Source organism: Salvelinus fontinalis, chromosome 25 (genome assembly GCF_029448725.1).
Source record: "Salvelinus fontinalis isolate EN_2023a chromosome 25, ASM2944872v1, whole genome shotgun sequence".
Classification (NCBI taxonomy): domain Eukaryota; kingdom Metazoa; phylum Chordata; class Actinopteri; order Salmoniformes; family Salmonidae; genus Salvelinus; species Salvelinus fontinalis.
Window position 1 is genome coordinate 31,633,212 of NC_074689.1, and position 18,669 is coordinate 31,651,880.

General features: G+C 42.9%; 1 protein-coding gene across 3 annotated transcripts; it reads left to right on the top strand.

Moving 5' to 3' along the window:
* The first annotated feature begins 1,020 nt into the window (after positions 1-1,020).
* On the top strand, positions 1,021-17,648 carry LOC129823126 (myb-related protein A-like). 3 transcript variants are annotated; one of them, XM_055881892.1, is made up of 16 exons: positions 1,021-1,473; positions 6,488-6,587; positions 7,317-7,388; positions 8,155-8,247; positions 9,107-9,327; positions 9,541-9,739; positions 9,850-9,924; positions 10,305-10,415; positions 11,239-11,529; positions 11,617-11,982; positions 12,135-12,274; positions 12,403-12,517; positions 12,649-12,762; positions 14,557-14,661; positions 14,788-14,979; positions 15,207-17,648. In XM_055881892.1, the coding sequence occupies exons 1-16, from the start codon at positions 1,451-1,453 to the stop codon at positions 15,336-15,338; spliced, it is 2,349 nt and encodes a 782-aa protein (XP_055737867.1). In that variant the 5' UTR covers positions 1,021-1,450; the 3' UTR covers positions 15,339-17,648. The 3 variants fall into 3 exon arrangements, with proteins under 3 accessions (XP_055737867.1, XP_055737868.1, XP_055737869.1); XM_055881893.1 differs by having other exon boundaries at positions 11,635-11,982; XM_055881894.1 differs by lacking the exon at positions 10,305-10,415 and having other exon boundaries at positions 1,022-1,473.
* Positions 17,649-18,669: the final 1,021 nt, after the last annotated feature.

Here is an 18,669-nt window from a genome sequence, read left to right on the forward strand (position 1 = left end):
GTCTTGGTGGTTCCAAAGTTCTTCGATTTAAGAATGATGGAGGCCACTGTATTCTTGGGGACCTTCAATGCTTCAGAAATGTTTTGGTACCCTTCCCCAGATCTGTGCCTCGACACAATCCGGTCTCTGAGCTCTATGGACAATTCCTTCAACCTCATGGCTTGGTTTTTGCTCTGATATGCACTGTCAACTGTGGGACCTTATATACTCAGGTGTGTGCCTTTCCGAATCAAGTCCAATCAATTGAATTTACCATAGTTGGACTCCAATGAAGTTGTAGAAACATCTGAAGGATGATCAATGGAAACAGGATGCACCTGAGCTCAATTTCGACTATCATAGCAAAATGTCTGAATACTTTATGTAAATAAGCTATTTATGTTTTTTATTTTTTATAAATGTGAAAAAGTTTCAAAACCTGTTTTCGCTTTGTCTTTATGGAGTATTGAGATTGATGAAGGAAAAAAAATACATTTTAGTATAAGACTAACGTAACAAAACGTGCAAAAGGTGAAGGGGCCTGAATACTTTCCGAATGCATTGTTCATGTAGGTTTACCGTACTCAGATTATGTAACGTCACAAAGTATTTGTACACAAGGGGGCAGCAGAACGTCGTTTGAAATAGAGCTGTCATTCCACGGCTGATGTCATACATACAGTAGGTACTCTGTGTGCCAGGATCTGTTAATAGTACTACAGAAGGCATACGGTTTTGTTGTTATTGTTAAATTGTTTTGTTATAAAACGTCCATAATCGGCTCGTTTTGACAACAACATTGTGTGAGGATTGTAGAATCAACGGACAAAAAATATAAAATTATATATTTTGTTACCATCCTTTGGATGATTGCAATGACACAATGAATCCTATGTGATGACAATATTGTCGTATTAATATTACCAGGTTCATTTGCGCTCAACGCAATAGGCGCTTTTTGGAGCGCTCCCCCGATTCTGACCAATCAGGTGCGAGGCCGCCTGCGCAGATTGAAAGACTCTTCTAGAAGGAGGCTGGACGCGAGATTCGGCGGGATGGACAAAAATCAGAATGTGAAAACAACAAAATAGAAGTGCATTAAACAGTGAGAGGGAGAACAGTGTTTAGGCTACAAGGCGGGTTACAGCTAGATAAATATGTTCACATCCTGTTCGATCGGATGATGACATTGCATGCATTGTGTGTGACATGCAAAAGATAAGCAGACTCGTTTTTTTAAATTTACGATTGCACACATTTCCTACAGCGAGAACGAGTTTGACATGGAAGTGAAGCGCTAGCCAGCAAACGTAGCACTTTATTTTCACTTTCATAAAAGCAACTGGAAGATTATAGACATCGGGTGGTATGGAAAACTGTCTATAGAGATCACCTAATTCGCTTTTTATATGGATTTTAGCCCAACTACAAATAGAGGATATTTTTTTAAAAGCGTTGATCAGCTGTCAATATGGCCGAAATAAAGACGCTCAGGTGGGTGATACATTGTTGCTAAAGTTACCATTCATTAGGCTACTTACTAGCTATATTTTATTGTTTCAGATATGATACAAAAATTATCGTTGCAACAGAATAGTTACATTAAGGAAACTCACTCTGAACCACTGCTCTTGCATGGCATTATCTTATTAAGCCAGATGTCACGTTGATTTTGAGACATCACGAACACCTGCTCACGGTCACATTGTAGCGTTTTAGGATATTGAAATACAGTAAATTACAGCCTAGTTATGCCTAAAAAGGTTAATTCAAATAATTGTATAATTTAATGAATACGTTATTTGTCAGGATGTATGTAAAAATGCATTATAGAACAGTCAACGTATACATGTGGCACAAAAAATGTCTCCCTGATTATTTCCTGTCAAGGCCTGTGTCACGAGCTTGATAACCAACACAGTTGCTTATTTTGTAGTAAGCTAGGCTATTTCCTAAATTGCCAATGATACCTTTTGATAAAAAATAAAAAAAATAAACTTTTGAGTTGAGTTGTTGGGTGGGTTATGTAACTGCTTTGGTCGGTATTGTAGCCTATTTTGCGGCTCAATTCAACACTCATTCATTGACATCTAACCCCGAACAGAAAACATGGCTTTGTATCATGAGAATCACTATTATTGAACAGGTAGTACGCTTGCTATTTTCATCCCAGGGTACATTTTTGTTGTTGTTTATAAGATTGGGTCATGGCCCAGCCAGCTTATTTTAGAATGAACATTATTGTTTTAGGACAAAGGGGATTAATATAGGTGTATGTATTTAGAACAAAACACGTTTTTGTTGCTGTAGTCTAAATCCAACATACAAATGTATTAGTCAACATAGTGTGATTGTTTTGTACACCATTCTACCCTGTTGTGTGGGTACATGGTGGGGAAATCCCCAATAACAAAAGAGTTCCAAAAAAAGGTACACAGAGCAGGCTACTACTGTAGGCTAGGCATCTATTGTTTTCACAAATCAGAATGTTCAGTTAATGACATACATATGCTAATGCTTTGGTTATTAAATAGACAGAACACTAATGTATTCATTTATGGAGATATTTTCCCTCTTGAGGTAAGGCCAGAGTGATGCAGCTGTGTGTTATTAGTATTCATGAGTTTGAGCCTGTGAATGGCTGAATGAACTATTGGTTTATAGGCTGATTGGAGCCTGCTCACTGCCCTTAAACACACAAACATGACAATGATGTAATTTCTGTCTGAATGAACAGCTCAGTGGCGCGTGTGTGTATCCCTCCACCCCCTACCCGCCTAGACCCTACCCCCTTCGGTGTGCCCCATCTGGGGGTGAAAGGGGTGGGGGAGGATGGTCCTCTCCCTCTGCTTTACATTTCACGTGCAAGTTTAAATTGAAGTAACGGGTGGAAACACATTGACAAAAACAGTATTGCAGTTTTATATTTTATTCACATGCTAAATGAGGGATTGAAAAAGCATATGAAGAGTATGACACGTTTAGGTTCAGTTTGATTTAGAAAATATATTTTTCCGCCTTCGCCAACATTATCCACATTCGTTACATAGGTTCATTCGTTACATAGGTTCATTCGTTACATAGGTTCATTCGTTACATAGGTTAATTCGTTACATAGGTATTAGACAGAGATTAAGATAATCTGACCACTACAAATGAAGAACTAGTGTGTGAGGGAAAGTGAGCCTCAAACAGTGCAGGCTCGCTCAGGCACCTTAGCCAAGTTCTTATATAAGAAATCATTTCAATCCCCCCGGGTTGGTTTTGAAACTCCTGTTAAGTTCAGCCTGGACCGTTAGGGCTGACCTATTAGTTTAGCCACTCCCTGACCTGCCTCCTCACAGCGCACACATACACTCACACACACACCTTTATGCCACACACACACACCTACCTTTATGCCACACACTTACCTTTATGACACACACACACACACACACACACACACACACACACACACACACACCTATATAGGACAAAGAGCCGGTTGATGTAGAATTACCCAGCCACTTCCACCTCTCTCTTTCCTGTAGTGAGGGAATTATGATGACATTTTATTGGCATGTCCCAGTCAGCACTGAAGAAGCCCTTTCATCACAGGCCAGTACTGAAAACCTGTGGGAGGCCTTGTTCTACCCACCACAGTGTGTGTATGTGTGCGTGTTCCAATATTTGTGTGGTCATGTGCTCTGCTGGCTCGTGCAAGTGTTTTTCAGAGGCCAAAACAACAGCCATATTTAGGAACTTTGTACTTTGACATTTTTTAGAAGAAAAGGAGTGCTGTAAATCCACCCGAATGGTCATCCCAACCAGGACGATTGCATCATGCTGAATGTTGTATAGAAATTATTGCTTATTTTGCACATTAGAGAGGTATTTTTATGTTACCAGGTAAGTTGACTGAGAACACATTCTCATTTACAGCAACAACCTGGGGAATAGTTATCGGGGAGAGGAATGAGCAAAATGTAAACTAGTGATGATTAGGTGGCCATGATGGTATTAAGGCCAGATTGGGAATTTATCCAGGACACCAGGGTTAACACCCCTACTCTTACAATAAGTGCCATGGGATCTTTAGTGACCACAGAGAGTCAGGACACCTGTTTAACTTCCCATACAAAAGACAGCACCCTACACAGGACAATCATCTTTTCAATCTTTTTTTTTTTAGACCAGAGGAAAGGGTGCCTCCTACTGGCCCTCCAATACCACTTCCAGCAGCATCTACTCTCATCCAGGGACTGACCAGGACCAACACTGCTTAGCTTCAGAAGCAAGCTAGCCATGGGATGCAGAGTGGTATGCTGCTGGCAAATGCTACACAGGCCTGTTAATGTTACAAAAGCTACTGAATGCAGTCCTTGTCCTTCAGACTCCAGACTGTATGGGGCTGTGGCTGACCTTGATCAATTACCAGGGTAGCTTAACCTTACTGCACAATTAGAGTACATTTAGGCCCATAATATGTTTCTGTGGTATTGCCCAACATCAGACTCTTACATAACAGTATCTGGAATACAACAAGGGCAACAGCTCAGTATATCTGTTGACAGCTGTGGTGTAGCGCTCATCAGTTAGAACAGTGTCAGTGTGAACTTATAGGTTAGGGTTGTTCTGTGGTTACTCTGGGCAACTGGTGTCCTCAGCCTCCTTCCTGTTTGTTTATTAGATGTTCTACCCCTGGCACAATGTGATGCCATGAAGGAAGTGTTGCCCAGCAACAAGACATTTCCATGGACAGATTTAAGTTTGCACAACTACTCTCTGGTGGCACAGTTTCACATTAGAGAAGGACAAGCTGTGTCCATTATTACAGCACAGTTTCACAATAGAGAAGGACAAGCTGTGTCCATTATTACAGCACAGTTTCACATTAGAGAAGGACCAGCTGTGTCCAGTATTACAGCACAGTTTCACATTAGAGAAGGACAAGCTGTGTCCATTATTACAGCACAGTTTCACATTAGAGAAGGACCAGCTGTGTCCAGTATTACAGCACAGTTTCACATTAGAGAAGGACCAGCTGTGTCCAGTATTACAGCACAGTTTCACATTAGAGAAGGACAAGCTTTGTCCAGTATTACAGCACAGTTTCATATTAGAGAAGGACAAGCTTTGTCCAGTATTACAGCACAGTTTCACATTAGAGAAGGACCAGCTGTGTCCAGTATTACAGCACAGTTTTACATTAGAGAAGGACAAGCTTTGTCCAGTATTACAGCACAGTTTTACATTAGAGAAGGACAAGCTTTGTCCAGTATTACAGCACAGTTTCACATTAGAGAAGGACCAGCTTTGTCCAGTATTACAGCACAGTTCCACATTAGAGAAGGACCAGCTGTGTCCAGTATTACAGCACAGTTTCACATTAGAGAAGGACAAGCTGTGTCCAGTATTACAGCACAGTTTCACATTAGAGAAGGACCAGCTGTGTCCAGTATTACAGCACAGTTTCACATTAGAGAAGGACCAGCTGTGTCCAGTATTACAGCACAGTTTCACATTAGAGAAGGACAAGCTTTGTCCAGTATTACAGCACAGTTTCACATTAGAGAAGGACCAGCTGTGTCCAGTATTACAGCACAGTTTCACATTAGAGAAGGACCAGCTGTGTCCAGTATTACAGCACAGTTTCACATTAGAGAAGGACCAGCTGTGTCCAGTATTACAGCACAGTTTCACATTAGAGAAGGACCAGCTGTGTCCAGTATTACAGCACAGTTTCACATTAGAGAAGGACCAGCTTTGTCCAGTATTACAGCACAGTTTCACATTAGAGAAGGACCAGCTTTGTCCAGTATTACAGCACAGTTTCACATTAGAGAAGGAACAGCTGTATAACAGCCTTTTGGTGTCTGAGAAGCAGCAAGTCTCTAATAGATTGGAGATATGTTTTTTCCTAACATCAACATTTGAGGCAAAAAGTGGACTGTTGTGTGATGGTGGATTTTCTTCAAAAAGGGCAACAGTTGTTTCACTATAACCTATAAAACTAGCTTTTACCCTTTTTCAACCTAGGCATAGAGACTGCAACAGCCAGGCATCATTATGTCTGATCTAGCGGGGAACGGGAGGCTAGGCTACTCTAATTATGGTCAGGAATGTCCTGTTTAATATGAATCTCGGCGCCGTTTCCAGCTGCATGCCACTCACTGAAACTACTGCCAATCCTGCTTCACTATGAATTACTCTATGCCTGCTCTATCCATTGACATCTGATTCAGTTTGAAATTGGGCGGTTAATTGTAGTGGGGTATCGGTGGGTTGGTGCTGTATGTGACTCAGTTGTGGCATGAATAATGTACTGCTCCTGTTTTTGTATTTTTCTGTTTTAATGATGTCAGTTATGTTGATTTAATGAAATGTGAAGAGTAATGATTTGATTATATATGAAGTGATATGAGTAAGCTTAGATTTATGTAGTCGTTTTTCTGAACAGTTATCTGCCCCCTCCCCTCCCTATGTCTCTCTTTCCTCTACCTCTCTCTCTCTTTCTCCTTTTCAGTGAGTCTGACGATGAAGATCTACACTCCACAGATCCTGAGGGTAAGGACAAGAGCAAAGACAAGAAGATACTGTGCAAAGTCAAATGGTCTCGCGACGAGGTGGGTCAATGTAGATAGAATATTATTTATTTTGTAAATGTGTGCTGTGTTGTTCAACACTGTTGGTTTATAATTTAATTGACTGGTGCAATCTGCTGCTATTGTATTGCATGATATGTAGGAAGCCCTATAGTTCCCCCTACTAAGGGGAAGTGTGTAGGGCGTTTACTTTTCTGAAGCACTGGAGATACAGGGAGTGTCTCAGGAAGGTTGGCTCCTCACCCCCCCCCCCCCCCTCTCTCCCTCTCCCTCCCCCCTCTCTCCCTCTCTCTCTCCCTCCCCCCCTCTCTCTCCCCCCCCCTCTCTCCCCCCCCCTCTCTCTCTCTCCCTCTCTCTCTCCCTCTCTCTCTCTCTCTCTCTCTCCTATCTATCTATCTATCTATCTCTCTATCTCTCTATCTCTCTCTCTCTCTCTCTCCTATCTATCTATCTATCTATCTCTCTATCTCTCTATCTCTCTCTCTCTCTCTCTCCTATCTATCTATCTATCTATCTATCTCTCTATCTCTCTATCTCTCTATCTCTATCTCTCTCTCTCTCTCTCTCTCTCTCTCTCTCTATCTCCTATCTCCTATCTCCTATCTCCTATCTCCTATCTCCTATCTCCTATCTCCTATCTCCTATCTCCTATCTCCTATCTCCTATCTCCTATCTCCTATCTCCTATCTCCTATCTCCTATCTCCTATCTCCTATCTCCTATCTCCTATCTTCTATCTCTATCTCTGCAGGATGAGAGGCTGAAGAAGTTAGTGGAGCAGCATGGAACAGACTCCTGGAAATTAGTAGCTAATAATTTCCCAGTAAGTGGTACAACTGTGACACACTGTTAGAACATGGTGTTAAAGTACAGAGCCTTCTGTAAACACACAGTAACCCACATAAAAACTACACTGAGTGGACAAAACATGACCTGTTCTTTCCATGACAGACTGACCAGGTGAATCCAAGGGAAAGCTATGATCCCTTATTGATGTCACCTGTAAATCCACTTCAATCAGTGTAGATGAAGGGGAGGAGACAGGTTGACGAAGGATTGTGTGTGTGACATTCAGAAGGCGAATGGGCAAGACAAAATATTTTACGTTTCTTTGAACAGGGCATGGTAGTAGGGGCCAGGCGCACATGTTTGTGTCAAGAACTGCAACGCTGCTGGGTTTTTCACCCTCAACAGTTTCCCGTGTGTATTAAGAATGGTCCACCACCCAAAGGACATCCAGTCGACTTGACGCAACTGTGGGAAGCATTGGAGTCAACATGGACCAGCATCCCTGTGGAACGCTCTAGACATCTTGTAAAGTCCATGGCTGACGAATTGAGGCTGTTCTGAGGGAAAATGGCGGGGATGCAACTCAATATTAGGAAGGCGTTCCTAATGTTTTGTACAATCAGTACGTTATCTGGATAAGAAAGGTGATAAGACAGGTCACAGGTGTTGTGTAAGGAAGGGGTTATTAGCCAGTGTGTGAATAGCTGTAATAACACATGGTGTGTGTGTGTGTGTGTGTGGGGGGGGGGGGGGGTGTGTTACTGAGGTGTCATGCTCTGCTTTGTGTCTGTCTGTCACAGGGGAGGACAGATGGCCAGTGTCAGCACCGCTGGCAGAAAGTGCTCAACCCAGAGCTGGTGAAAGGACCCTGGACAAAAGAGGAGGATCAGAAGGTAAGTGGAGATGGGAGTTACCCCAACCTGGCATGAGTGAGGGGGGAGTAGAGGGAAAGAAATGGGAAGGGAGGAGGAGAAGAGGTAGAAAAGGGAGGTAGAGGGCTTTATTGGTGCAGATCATTGATAATACAAACAAGCTGCAGTATAAACATAACAGACCTTTCTCTTGTAATCTGAAACACTGAAAGTAACATACAGTATACACGTTCCTCTCCTGCGCTGTGTCCCCGTTGGCAGTCCCTGCAGTAGTTTTCATTGACTGTGCAAACACCCCACTACCTCATGCTTTAAAACAAACTGCCTCTCCCTGGTCCTGAGACCATCCTCAGCCAGGCTGTAGGCTCATATCTCTCATAGTTGGAAGGTGAACAATGCATTCCTTAAATCAAACTACATGATGCCTTCCTTGCCTGCTGGAATGTCAAGAATGGGGTCTTGCTCCTCCAACATCTAGGCTTCACAACACATGCAAGTGATAGGATTGTTCTGACTTGCACTTAGTGACATGCCAGAAGTAAGATATGCAGGAAGATAATAGCGCTGGCTAGTGTGGGACTGCTGAGAGATGACATCACACGTTTGGCTCCATGGTAGAAGTGTTATGGCAACGAGTTCTACTTCTGCTTGATTCTGGACATTCTCTCCGACGTTGCCAATGATGATGTGGTAGCTCTGTTTGTGAAGTAATGGGCTGTAGTGGAGTTTCATAAATGGCCTATATCCCTCCAGTCATAGATGAAATATTAAACAGTATGGATATTATTAGAGGTCCAGAGGAATGCCTGTCTGGATTGCATTGTTAGAAGTCACTTACAATTCCCTGTCTTTGTTTGTTTGTTTGTGTGTGTGTGTATAGGTGATCGACCTGGTCCACAAATATGGCCCCAAGCGCTGGTCGGTGATCGCTAAGCACCTGCAGGGACGCATTGGAAAGCAATGCCGTGAGCGCTGGCACAACCACCTGAACCCTGAGGTAAAGAAGTCCTCTTGGACCCAGGAAGAGGACTGCATCATCTACCAGGCCCACAAACGCCTGGGCAACCGCTGGGCTGAGATCTCCAAGCTGCTGCCTGGAAGGTAACATAATGATATACTGTACAGTTCTATGCCTGAGGTAGTGGGCGGTTGCAACTCAATAGAATAAAATGGATTCCCTTCTTCTCCTTGTCTGATCTCCTTCAATACGGTGATGGCTCCAACTGATGGTGCCATATTGCTTACAGCTACATTATTGGTAAAGGGGCACAAGGTTTGTTCAGACCAGTCTAAAATGTCATGTCACGCTTATAGGACGGACAATTCCATTAAGAACCACTGGAACTCTACCATGAGGAGGAAGGTAGAGCATGAGGGGTATCTTCAGGAGGGCTGCAGGGGATTCGGCTCCGACCATGGGGGGGTGAAGAGAAGTCACCACAGACCCTGTGTCCCCCAACCAGACACCCCCCACCACGGGCACAGCCCTCTGGGCATGGAAGGACCAACACAGGTGAGACACTGGTCTCTCAGTTCAGATCCTTTGCATAGGTTTGTCTTGATCATTCGGTTTGTTTGAGTTTTGAAGGCTTGTTGTTGATAGGTCTGTCCTGTGCTTTGTAGCTCGGGGGTTACCCTTATAGCCCTCACTGTGGCCAACTGATGGACAGCCTCCAAGACTCCCCCAGCTACTTATCGGTGAGTGACCTGTCCCTTACAACTGACCCAGAGTCAGGTGTGTTGTTTCCTCAAAATGTGCTACATTTGGACTGAAGAAAGGGCATCTGATCCTAAATCAGTAGACAAGTCGTCCAATCCTGTCCACTTTCCCCATCATATACTTTCCCACTCTACTACCTTCGGTCTGTACTTTTTATTAATCAGTCTCTCAATCAAACAACTGAACGATATGCCTGAATCCTTGCTTCTTCTGTCTTTTAACAAATGTGTGGATTGGTGTTAATCGGAATAAGCCTTTGAGTCTGACTTGAGTAATTTGCGAGTACATTTGTTGTCTCCTTCCTTGCCTGCATCCCTCCGTCCTGTCCTCCTCTCCTTCCCGTGTGTGTTTATTCCAGCCGTCCCGCCATGACGACCCAGACAAAGAGCAGAGAATTAAGGAGCTTGAGCTTCTGCTTATGTCAGCAGAGACCGAGGTCCGGAGACAGGCCCAGTGCCGAGGCCCATGTGTAAGGACACACTCTCTGTGTGTGAGCTCCTAGTTGTACTGTAGTGTTGTCGTAGTAGCCTACCCATCTCACCCCTCTCCCCACATTCCCGTTAGTTATGCTTCCTAGTTCTACCCCTTCCACCCCCATTTTCAGTGCTTCCTGCCATCCCGTCATGCGGCCGCCAACATAAACCTCTACCCTCCCTCCCTCCAGCCTCCTATCCGCTCCTCACAGCAGTAGTGCACGGTGTGTCACTTCAGCCAGCAGTTTGGTTTGGAACCAAACATGTCTTTTATTATTTATTTTTTTTTTACTCTTTTTTTTTTACCCCAAATTTGCTTCTCAACCGGAATCCCTTCTGAGACCAGCCTTGACTTTTCCTTTCTTCATTTATCTATTCACTCCATCCATTTTATCTGATTTTCACCTGCATTGAAGATCAAACTATTATGATGATGTCAGTGGTTCAGATGTTATCTGATAGATCTCTTAGTGCAGTGCAACCCATGCTTACCACGGACTATTGTCACCCCACTTGTACAGTATGTGTCCTGCCCTATACTCTCCCTTCTTTCTCTCACACCATGCCAACATCTCACACCATGCCAACATCTGGCTTTCACTAGGGGCCTAAAGAGTTCACATGAAGTTTGAAGTTTAAAAGTGAGGGGTTAAATTTGGCTGTTGGGAGATAAGGTTTGGGGTATACATTTGGGTTTAGATTGCTTTCCCCTTGTCAGCTCAACTTCCATTGAAACTCCAACCCTGACCTGTACAGTAGCCCTGGTTGATCCTGCCACCACAATCACCTCCACCCTAACCCAGGTTTCTTCTCCCCTAGAATGTGGAGCGTTACTCCAGCTGGGCAGACAGCGTGTCAGACGACACCATGACCACCAGCAGCAGCAGTCTGGAGGATCAGGCTGAGGGAGGCTGGAGGGGGGTAAAGGAGGGCCGGGGCCCCCCGATGGAGCTGGCTGAGGAGGGCTGGAGGGGCCCAGAGGAGGGCCGAGGGCTCCAGGTCCAGCACCACGTCTCCCCCAGTAAGTTCCTGTCTGTGGAGGCTAATTCCGTGCTCTCCACCTTGCAGACCATCCCAGAGTTCGCAGAGTCCATGGAGCTCATCGACTCGGTGAGTGTGTGTAGATGTGCATTTGGTGGCAGTGTGTGTTTACATATCCCAGACCCAGAGTATGGATGTATTAAAAATCCATTGTAGATGTGTCTGGCTCTACAGGACCCTATGACGTGGAGCGAGGCGTCCAGCTTCGACATGTCTGAGGCGACTACCCCCCCGAAACAAACACAAGGGGGCTACGCACCCCAGGGGAGAACCACAGAGGGGATGAGGTACGCAGTTGACCACCCCAATGGCATCTCCACCAAGCACTGTGCCACCATGGGTCAGGGGAAGGTCCCCCCCCACACCCCGAATAACGTGCCCAGATCGAGTTTGCCTACCCTGGGGAGGAGGAAGAGGGGGGACCAGTCCCCTGATAGGAGTTGCCCATCCTTCTTAGACTCACCCAGCACCAACTCGCCCAAGAACACCCCCACGAAAGCACTGCCCTTCTCCCCCTCCCAGGTAAGACTGATGCTAGAAATGAGATCAAGCTAAAGAATGATGGCGCAATGCATCTGGCTCTGGCAGTATAGTATGTTAAAGACGCTTACTTTACACTCCCGCTTTCTTCTACATCTCCATTCTCTAACTGTTGTGATCATATCTTTCTCCAGTTCTTCAACACATCAGGAGGAGAGCATCTGAGCCTGGACAACCCAGCTCTGACCTCCACCCCAGTCTGTGACCAGAAGTGTCTCCTCAACACACCCTTCCAGAGGGAGACCACGCCCAAACACCAGAAAGAGAATGTGGGGTAGGAGTCGGGTTCCAGGTTCCTCCATATTTTAATTTTTTTTAATTGGCTATATTATATGTGTGTTGATGGATTGATCTCTTCATTTTGGCAGGTGTTGTAAGAATTTCTCTCTTTGTCTCACTCAGTTTCAGGACCCCTAAAATCCGTAAGTACATCATGGTTCCGACTCCCAGAACTCCTACTCCGTTTAAGAATGCCTTGGCCGCCCAGGAGAAGATGCATGGGCCACTAAAGATGGTGGTAAGTGTCAGTGTGAAGTTGGTCTGTCTGTGCACCGTAGTCTAAGTATTTATAATTGAATGTGTGTGCTTAAGAGTGTAAGTACTTTGTGACAGTGCTCGTATTAATGTAAGTGTGTGTGTATATTTCAGCCCCAGTCCCTGGCCTTTCTGGAGGAAGACCTCAGGGAGGTGCTGAAGCAGGAGGTTGGATCAGACATCTTCACCAGGGAACTACAACCACATTTCAGGACATGGAAACATGATGTAAGTGTTTTTTACAGAACTGTAGTTGTTAGTGCTGGCTGTCTTTATTGGTATCCAGTCTAGAGGCATGGCCGATTTAATTAGGACCGATTTCAAGTTTTCATAACAATCGGTAATCGGCCTTTTTGGATGCCGGTTATGGCCGATTACATTGCAATCCACGAGGAGACTGCGTGGCAGGCTGACCACCTTTTACGCGAGTGCAGCATCAGAAGGACCTGGTGGCTGTAAGGAGCCAAAGTAAGTTGCTAGCTAGCATTAAACTTATCTTATAAAAAACAATCAATCTTAACATAATCACTAGTTAACTGTGAATTCATGGATGATGATATTAGTAGGTTAACTAGCTTGTCCTGTGTTGCATATAATCAATGCGGTGCCTGTTAATTTATCATCGAATCACAGCCTACTTCAACTTCGCCAAACGGGTGATGATTTAACAAAAGCGCATTGCCGAAAAAGCACAATCTTTGCACAAATGTACCTAACCATAAACGTCAATGCCTTTCTTAAAATCAATACACAGAAGTATATATTTTTTAACCTGCATATGTAGTTTAAATAAATTCATGTTAACAGGCAATATTAACTAGGGAAATTGTGTCACTTCTCTTGCGTTCAGTGCAAGCAGAGTCAGGGTATATGCAGCAGTTTGGGCCACCTGGCTCGTTGCGAACTGTGAAATAATTTGCCAGAATTCTACATAATTATGACATAACATTGAAGGTTGTGCAATGTAACAACAATATTTAGACTTATGGATGCCACCCGTTCGATAAAATACGGAACGGTTCTGTATTTCACTGAAAGAATAAACGTTTTGTTTTCGAAATGATAGTTTACGTATTTGACCATATTAATGACCTAAGGCTTGTATTTCTGTGTGTTATTATATTATAATTAAGTCTATGATTTGATAGAGCAGTCTGACTGAGCGGTGGTAGGCAGCAGCAGGCTCATAAGCATTCATTCAAACAGCACTTTACCGCATTTGCCAGCAGCTCTTCGCTGTGCTTCAAGCATGGCGCTGTTTATGACTTCAACTCCCGAGACTAGGCTGGTTAATACTAAAGTGCATATAAGAACATCCAATAGTCAAAGGTATATGAAATACAAATGGTATAGAGAGAAATAGTTGACGTGTCATAATTCCTATAATAACTACAACCTAAAACTTCTTAAAAGGGGATATTGAACTACCAGCTTTCATATGTTCTGAGCAAGGACCTTAAACGTTAGCTTTTCTACATGGCACATATTGCACTTTTACTTTCTTCTCCAACACAGTGTTTTTGCATTATTTAAACCAAATTGAACATGTTTCATTATTTATTTGAGACTAAATAGATTTTATTTATGTATTATATTAAGTTAAAATAAATGGGCGGCAGGTAGCCTAGTGGTTAGAGCGTTGGACTAGTAACAGAAAGGTTGCAAGATCGCATCCTAGAGCTGACAAGGTAAAAATCTGTTGTTCTACCACTGAACCAGTTAACCCACTGTTCTTAGGCCATCATTGAAAATAAGAATTTGTTCTTAACTAGTTAAATAAAGGTAAAAAATCAAACAAAATTCAGTATTGTTGTAATTGTCATTATTACAAATATATAAAAATTGGCCTATTTTTATTTATTTTTTTTAATTTTTTTTATTATTATTATTTAAAAAAAAAAAAAAAAAAAAAAAAATTAATACAAAAAAAAATCGGTATCTGTTTTTTTTTGGTCCTCCAAAATCAAAATCATAATTCCTCTAATCCAGTCTAACCACAACCTTGTCCCTGTTGCCTCCCAGTTGGATGGGCCAGCCAGGAAGGTGCGTAAGTCCCTGGTGCTGGACTCCTGGGGGAAAGACTGTCTTAACGTCCAGCTATTCCAGGAACAGCGCAATAATGCACAGGTGTGTTCTGGGAACTAATCAATCAGACTAATCAGTCAACCAATGAACCAACCAACTAATCAATCAATTCATCAGTCAGTCAACCAACCAACAAATTAATGTCTACCCCTCCTTGCCCCCCTCCAGGTCCCAGAGGATAGTCTCCTGACCAGCTCCTTACTGATGACCCCCCTCCCTGAGAGAGACAGAGAGGAGCGCCCCTGCACCCCCTCGTCTGGGAGGGAGGGGCCCTGTGCCCCCCTGCACCACATCCCCAGCCCCCGCAAGAGGAAGAACCCCCCTTCAGTCAGAATGTCCCACCACGATTCACTTAGACAGGTACACTCTTAGGTTTTAATCCTAACTAACCTCACATTATTGCTCCTCAGATGATTTATATAATGATGGAGAGAGGGAAAATATTGTCTGTCCAAATTAGACTGTATGTTGGGTTCAGCTGGCCACTTTTTCGTAAAAATGTATTTATTGAGCATCAAGGTCTTGACTGTCACAAGGGGATAGAAGGGTTGAGAGGTGGGAGAGAATAATCCTCTCTTCTCATGCAGGTAAAAAGCGAGTGGGAAGCAGTGGTTTATGGGAAGACTGAGGACCAGCGGATCATGACAGAGCAGGCCCGGCAGTACCTGGGTAGTACCTACCCATCCTCCGCCTGCACCTCGAGGGCCCTCGTCCTCTGAGGCCTATGTCACCACACACTACACCCGTCCAGCAGAGTTGCTATGGAAACCACGCTCCTTCTCCTAATGACTCTTAGCATACTTAGACAATCTCGTGTAGGTAACTCAAATAATTTAGAAAGTTGTGTATTGATAAGATCTGTAAGTGAACACTCAAGTGTACCACAGAATACTTTACAGAAAAAGCCAATTCAAGCATTTTTTTCTCTGTCACACTGTCCAAGAACCTTGACGTCCTTGATTTGAGTTTTTGTAGCCATAAATTGCTTGGTTTGTCTTTTGAATACACACAAGCCTAGCCATGTAACAGGTTTGTACGGATAAGAAATACTAGATTTTCTGCACTATGTGTTAAAACAGAACAACGTGCACATACAGTAAGTAGTAAGCTGTAGAAATAGACTGATTATTACTAACAATGGCTGAGTCTCATATTGTTCATATATTGTTTAAATGAAGAAAATCTTTTTTATGATGTAATATTACACGTATATGTATATTTTCTAACTTGTTTGTAGAACTACCCTGTACTGCTACACCTGTTGAGTTGGGGTTGGCTGCAGAGAAGCGATCAGTGTTGAGGTAACTGGATAGCATTTGTGATGTGACTGTATTGTTTCAAAACGCAATGAAGTTTCCGTTCCAAGGCCATACTTTCCTTTAGCAGTCTCAAGTTGAGACATTTGTTGAATGTATTTCATAGCGTGAAACTGCGAAGAAACTCGAAATGGAAGGGTACTTTTTCCCCCCTTTATTTTATTTATTATCTGTATTCTAAAACGTAGATATTAATATAAGTGTAAATTGAACACATTCTCCTTTGAGAAATCTTCCTAAAGCCATTCCCTGCCCCTAAGATTTGATCTGTCAGTTCTACTTCTTACCTTCTATTGATCTAGGTTGTGATTGGGGAAGGGTACACTGATCCTAAATCAGAATCCAGTTGTCATGTTTGGTACTGACCAATGGTGCTCAGTGTGCTAAAACGACCATGTTTAGTTGAGGGGATCCTCCTGTTCGCGTGAAGGCTGTATGTTCTATTTATTCAATGTTTACTCATTTATTTATTTCAATACAAAAATAAATGATCAAATAATTATATTTTCTTCTTATCAGAAAAGGATTGGGCTACCTTTCACCTAATTTCTCCAAATTAGACATAACAAGCAAACATGCACTGCCACTAATTCCTTTTTATTCAGTAATAATTTTAACTATCAGATTGAGTTAATTACCATTCGTGTAGTGACATCACTGAGTTGATATTGATAGAACAGTTTCCCCTGGAATCAGTTAGCTTTTTTTGTAGCAGGACCCAGTCTCTAATCATAGACAAATTGCACTTTGCTCATTGTTTAAGTGTTGTTTCGTTCATTTGTTTGAGAGCATGATATAACTCGTTTTATGTGTGTGTGTTTTGTTATTTTTTTTTCAAATCCAATGCCGTTAGATGAATGTCTCACTACATGTGACGATTGAACATTGACCTAAAGAGGTATAGATGGAGCTGCTTGATGTATGTTTTTACATGGCATGTAAAGATTGAGCTTTTTGTAAAGATAGAAAGATTGTAAAGATGAAGCTTTTTTTATAATTTTTTTTTTTATATCAATTGTTTATCAGTAAATCACAAGTACAGGACAATATAAGATTTTCAACATACAATGAAATATTATTTTTTGTTGTATGTCTTCATGTGACAATGCAGTTTTCTATAGCTCTGATTGGTTACCTCTGTAATAACAGGGTGCAGCAGAGTATCTATGGTCCCTGTGGTGATGGTTGGTGTCATTTTTTCCAACGGTCTTCCAACTGTTTAGAATCTGGATTATATTCTGGATTATCTAGCATTAAGTGTGTTTGAGAATAAAAAGGGAATCTCCTCAGGAGAGTTCACATGGAAAGATCATGTATGTTCACCCTCTGAGCACAGAGCTTCAGTTTCTGATCTTATTTTCCTTCATCGGCTACACTAAATGTGTATGTTCTGTTGGTTGGTTTGACTTCAGTATGTTTTGTTTGTAACATGTTTGTATGTTAATACTTGGACATCTAACCCTAGGTTATGAGGGAATGAAGTACATTTATAGTAGTTGTTGTCATAATCATGCATGAACAACAAGCAATACGCCGGACTTTTCCAGTACCATGTTTGTACAGTAATCACAGACGTAACACTTGCATTATGTAATTTTCAAAATGTCCAATATTTTCTGCTGCAATCATAACCAGGCAACACAGAATTCCTGCCAACTGCAAATGGAACCATGTACTTAATATGAAATAATAATAAAATGTTATTGCATTGCATTTGTGGTTCTTTGTTATTGTGTCATGATATAGCAATATGATGTTGCACCTTTCTTTAACACTGCAGTGTTAATCGCATGTCAAACCTCCTGGTTATCCAAATACCTTCTGTATATCCCTTTACCGTCCAGTGGAAGGACTCTTCTGTTCCCTGTCCAATCCTGTCAGGTCCTGATGGCAGTGGATTTAACTGGCTGGGGTTGACTGCAGGCCCGACCCCCATTCCCTGCCCTGTTTATATGTACCCCTGCTTGTGGTGTATTTGGAGGTGCTGTCAGCTTGGCCTGCGCTCACCATGGACACAATCCCCCTTCCGTGTGTGTGTGTGTGGATAGGCGTGCTTGTGAGTATGTGCTTGGGGGTGCCATCAGCTTGGCCTGGGGTCTGCGGACACGAGCCCCCCTCCGCCAGGACAAGATGCCTCTCCACAGGGTCAGCTGCTGGCCCTAAATACGCCAAGTCATCCGTGACTTAATGCCCCCGGGCCCCATTGTCCCCAGGGCCTGTTGCTTTTACATCCCCATCCACTCAATTGCCTCAAGAGGAGGGGTACAAGGCCCAGCGACTTGCCTTTTGTTAGGGAAGCATGAGCAACACACACAAATATCCACTACATCAATCTATTTTCCCTTGCCTATGGCTCTTTTCTGGGCAGGATTTATTACCATTTTCATTATTTTATTTCACTTAGTCCTACATGTTGGAGCTCGGAGCCTAAGATTTTCACTGTACCCTGCAATCACACCTGCAACCCTGTACATGTGACTACTAAACACTGAATCTGAATCTGATTTGAGCAATTGTTGCATTCAAACGGTCTGTGCTCAGCCTTGAGACACGTCAAAGGCTAAGTGCCTCTTAATTGGTTGTTAGCAGCAGTCTGTAAAGTGTTATGTTTACTGAGTGTATTGTTTTGGTCCTGCAGAGTGCATCTCTTATTGACTTCGCTTGGCCACACATGCACCTGTTACATATCAGTACAGATATGTGTAAACTATACAGTGTATTGACAGCCATTTAT